Genomic DNA, 5,185 nt, shown 5'->3' with positions numbered 1-5,185 from the left:
GAGAAGAAAAAATCTCAGCGAGACTTTTTTTATTAATGAGAGCAAATTAGTCGACCAAAACACTTCCGAGTCGCGGCTCTACAACACTCCAAAGAGGCGGCAGAAACAACAATAAAAAATGAAAAAAGAGAAAAACCACGCGTCCCGCTGAAATGAAAGCGTACGAACTCGGTGTCCCTACCTCTCCCCTACGAACAGTTTCTGGTTGGCAAGCCGTGGCCGTCGGATCAGAGGCGTTTGAAAAGCAAGCGCCTAGTGTCGAGTGGGGAGAAAAGCAGCAACAGCGGATTTTGGTGTGTGACCATCATGGCATGGATGGAATGGATGGGATGGTCATGCCTCATGGATGCCCATGCCATGCCAGCTCTTTCAGTCTTACAATTCTGTTATTTTATTTTTTAATTAGTTTTATTGCATTTACGAAAATCAAAAATTTTAATTTTTTAATTTAATTTAATTTACTGGCCTACCTCTGTCTTTAATGCTCATTTTTGACCGCTTGGGGAAAGGTGAATGGTCTCGACAGTGTGAGAAGCAGAGGAAGAGAGAGAAAGAGAGAGAAAGAGAGGCAGACAGTACACAGAGACTGAGGTATAGAACTCTTTTTTAATATTTTTGTTTCTGGGATTTTTCGATAAATGGGTTATGTATATTTCGTTTTAAAAAGTCGGTAATTTTATAATGTTTTCCATGGAGATTTGCGTCTCTTGAATGGTTATTTTAATTTAATTGTTATTTATTTTGGTTCTGTTTCTCTCTCTCTCTTAAAACCTGGCGGTCTATGTCACTGCTTCTTCTAAATCGATAAAACCCCCCCGCAACTGATCTTTGTCATGTTTAGAAAGAGAAAATCGCAGCCATAGGTTCCTAATCCTCTCTCTCTTCTCACTCTCTCTCCTCTGTAAACCCCTTTGAAGGGTTTTTGTTTGCCGCTTCCTCTCCCTTTACCACTATATCTATCCAAATCTCTCACCAATTTTTGCTCTTTTTGCTCTCTGTTCAGTGAAACAAAGGAAAGAAGAGAGGGTAACAGAGTTTTTATTCCTTCTCTTGGGTTGCTTCTGATTCTCGGAGGAACTGAGAGTGATTGAAAGGGAGGAAGAGCAGGGGATTTATGTCGGCTGGGTTTGATTTGGCGCTGATTGGGGCTCCGTCGAAGCTCTGGCTTTTTACTTCTGCGTCTTCTTCTTGCTCGTTCGTCAAGAGGCTGAATCTGGTGAAGAATTCCGTTTCGATGCGTTTGAGACCAAAAAGGTATTTTTTTTTCATTTTTTTTGTTTCTTTTAGTCTTATAAACGCTTAGCTTTTCAGTTTTCACTGACATGGTGGTTTTTCTTTTGGGATTTTGCTGTGTTTTTTCACAGGACTTGTTCTGGAGTAGAGTGTTTTGGAACCTTTCATATAAAACGATTTTCCGTGATTTTCCTGTTCCTCAGAGGCGGTCTCACTTGATACTTCGATCTTAGTCTCAATTTTCTTCCGTTTTCTCTCCCAAAAAATTTTTCCCAAACAGTACCAACTTAGGAAATTTTTCTGAGAAACCAAACTTTTTTTCTTCTTTTGCTAAGATTTTCCGAAGATGCCAGAGCCTCGGAAGCAATCCAGAGGGGTTTCCATGGACGCAGAGTCCAAATCTTTGATGAGAAAAATCCGCGTAATCTGTTCCGATCCTTACGCGACCGATTCGTCATCGAGCGATGACGAAGGCGAGAGAGAGAGATTTCAGAGAAAATCTTCCTACCTATGCAAGCGGATCGTGCGGGAAATTTACCTACCTCTTTTACAGAAACCCACAAAGTCCCTCGATTCTTCTGAGAGCTCTTCTCAAGACAGCAACAATGGAGTCGTCACTACTACCCCAAACAACAAAACCCCAACCAACCCAAACCGCAAGAGGAGGGTTTTGGCCAATCGGCCCAGAACGTCGTCGTCTCCTTACAGAGGCGTCCGTCAGAGGAAATGGGGAAAATGGGCTGCTGAAATTCGTGACCCTTTTAAGGGCTCTCGTCTTTGGTTGGGAACTTACAACACTCCTGAAGATGCTTCCCAAGCTTACGAAGCGAAAAGGCTCGAATTCGAAGCCATGGCTATGACTACTGTTACTGTCACTTCTTCCTCTGCTGCGGTTGCCAAGTCGCAAAACGACACCGTTTTATCCTCATCCTCGTCCGAGGACTCCGAGGTTTCTCAGTCTCACAATTCCCCGTCGTCTGTACTTGAACCCGAGACTTCGACCTCGGCTTCGGCCCCGCCGCTGGCCTCGGCCTCGTCTTCGGCTTCGGAATCGAATCTTAATGTCAATGGTGCTGATTTGGTTAAAAAGAGTGTTGACGTTGATATGCTGGATTTGAGTTTCATGGATGAGGCTCTGGCGTCTCTTCCCTTTGAGCAGGAACTTGGGTTAGCCCCGGAATTCGATCAGCTTTTGTTGGACGACTTTGGGCAGTTTCTAAACGATGATTTTAGCAGTATTGATGATGTTCAAATATTTGGGTTTGATGGAGTTGAGCCCAGTGAGCTTCCCGATTGTGATTTTGAGGATCTTGGCAAGGACGACATGGCTTGTTGGATGGATGATGCTCTTAACATTCCCTGCTCATAATCGTCTCTATTTATTTATTTAATTACATAATATTATGATATAAGTTTTGTTTTATTTATGTTCTGATCAGGAATCGTGGGAAACAAGACATGGTTCCTGAGCGAGTTTAGTGGGTTGTTTATGTGAGTTCAACAGAGTTTAATTTATTTGTTTTAATGGCGGAGTTGAGTTGAGTTAAAAAAGTTTCCTTGGGTTTTCCTGTGCTGTTAGAGCCGTCCAAGGTCGAAAAAGACTTGATTTGTTATGTCGATGTTTGATGGGTATTAGAGATTTTGATCATTTGTTCACATCTCTTTCTACGAATCAAGTTATAAAAGAATTAATCGTATTTGCTATTGTGCTGAATTAATATGGGTATTTCTTGCTGCTGTTGCATTAAAATCATTTTGTCACGCCAATGCCACATGAGAGGCAAATTCGTTTTCGGTTGATGGGCGAGCACAATCATCGTGCCGTATTCTGTCTTTTCAACGAGGTTTTTAATAGGGACTGAAAATTACATACTCCTAATCCAATCTTCGATTCCCATAGGCTGTCGTAAAAATGATGTTTGGTTTGGTATACAATTACAATACAGCGTTTCTAGCTGTGGACTAGCACAGTAGAAGAAAGTAGGGTCTAAAGGGAAAAAGAGTTAATGGGCTGATCTACTTCTGTGGCTCTGTTCTCTGCCACTGAAGACTTGCTCTTGAGAGGTGTCGATTGTGGGGCCCCCGAAATGGCTTTTGGGGACTTTCACTTTTCGCCAAGCAAAGCACATCCTCAACTAGAGGTTAAAAAAAAGAAAAAAAGAAAAAAAAGATTGTGTTGTTATCTCTGGTTTAGTCCTTTTTTTTGAGCTAGCTGTCCTCCAATTGCCTGTGGATCTTTCCCAACTTTGTTTTTTGGACTTTTGGTCATTTTTTCGGACTTTGGGTTCTCAGTTCTCACTCTCGTAACGCCTTATTTAATGAGTGCCCGTGAGGATGGTGGGCGTGTTTGGTGGCACAGCTTCAATGCATTGCGTGTTATGCGACTCTTGGGGGTGGGGGAGCACTTGGGTTGGGTGAGTGAGGATATATTGCATGCGCGCCACTTATATTTGCCATTATTGGGACGAAAGTCTAGTTCTTGTTCTTGGTCTTGGAAAATTAGAGCTCATTGGAAGGACGAGGTTGCAATTTAATAAAGAAGATGGATAGAGGTTGAAACTAAAATCTTCCGAAATCTCACTGTCTCATATCAAATGATTGAGGAGGCTGGTAAATAATGCCATAAGCACTACTAGAACATTTTGATTGTTGTTATGATTCTACTACAATATCATTATCAAAAGCACTACTTAAATTTTAGCAAAAATTTTTGTTTTTTGTTTTTATTTTTTACTGATTGAAAGTGACATTTTGTTTTAACCATCGATAGATGCGGCTCCGTTGAGAGTTACGTGGATTGAAAATGCTACATAGTTGCGTTGGTTCTTGGTAAGCATGGAATCTTATGGAAAATCAAATTGAAGAAAAGGTAACTCCTAGAACACATATGGGAAGAAGAAAAAAGCGAAAAAATTGAAATGGATATGAGACTAATGGTTCTTTCAAAATAATGAAATTAACTGGCCTGATATTTGTACTTCTATAGTGTACTCATAGAAAAGAAAAAAAAAAGTTATCCTTTTAAAAAAGTAGATAAAAAAAGGACGAGAAAAATGAAATCGACAATACGCACAAACAAACATACATACACACAAATATGTTTTTTTTTTTCTTTTTATTTTTTTTCCCTCTTATGGACCTGCATAATGTATGTGCTTGTGTACTTATATGTTGTTTCGTAGGTATTGAATTTAATTATTATAGTGTTTTTTATCATAAAAATTTAAATTTAATTTTTTTTAATATAGTTTTTTTTTTCTCATACACAAACAAATATTTTGTTAATATTATAGCCTGCAAAGTGCAAATGAGATAAACATCAGACAGTATATTACTTAGAAAATTTCTCTGGTATTTTTTTTTAAAATACCGGTATTCTTTGCAAATTTAATAGTTAATAAATGAGAAATACTGGTGTTCTCAAAGAAAAAGTCCTTTTTCTTATTGCCGGTAAGAGACAGGTTTCATTAACATTAATAGTTAATTTGGGGATATAAATCTGATATGGATTTCAGTTCAAGAAACCGCAATACCTTTTTCGTTTTAGTTTTAAATATACGCTTCCTTTTATTTTCAATGAGATAATGCTTCTTTTTGTTTTAGTACTATATGCTGCTTCAATTATCTTCTCCCATTAATTTTGTTCCCAAACTTTGCGGGCCTAACGAAGCCTAATGAAAAATTAGAAATAGTAAAAAATAGGCTAATATGAAAAGATTAAGAAAGTATATAAGTCAATTTTTAGTTATAGAAATTAATAGGTTATAACTTGTTAAGTTATGGTTCATAACCAGATAAGTTATGGATAAACTTGTCAAGTTATGGTTCATAGCCAGACAAGTTATGGACAAAAACTGTGAATTATGGGCAATAACTTGTCAAGTTATGGTTCATAAAGTTATGGACAAAAATAGTAATTTGGCCTATTTATTAACTTATGTAAACTATTGGC

General features: G+C 38.4%; 1 protein-coding gene across 1 annotated transcript; it reads left to right on the top strand.

Moving 5' to 3' along the window:
• Window positions 1-638: 638 nt before the first annotated feature.
• LOC21397797 (ethylene-responsive transcription factor ERF118) lies at window positions 639-2,758 on the top strand. The gene is made up of 2 exons (XM_024170338.1): window positions 639-1,254; window positions 1,365-2,758. The coding sequence occupies exon 2, from the start codon at window positions 1,580-1,582 to the stop codon at window positions 2,600-2,602; it is 1,023 nt and encodes a 340-aa protein (XP_024026106.1). The 5' UTR covers window positions 639-1,254; window positions 1,365-1,579; the 3' UTR covers window positions 2,603-2,758.
• The last annotated feature ends 2,427 nt before the right edge of the window (window positions 2,759-5,185 follow it).

This window comes from Morus notabilis, unplaced genomic scaffold (genome assembly GCF_000414095.1).
Source record: "Morus notabilis unplaced genomic scaffold, ASM41409v2 Scaffold6, whole genome shotgun sequence".
NCBI lineage: Eukaryota > Viridiplantae > Streptophyta > Magnoliopsida > Rosales > Moraceae > Morus > Morus notabilis.
Note: the sequence above shows the minus strand (reverse complement) of the source record. Positions and strands in the feature narration are given on the sequence as shown.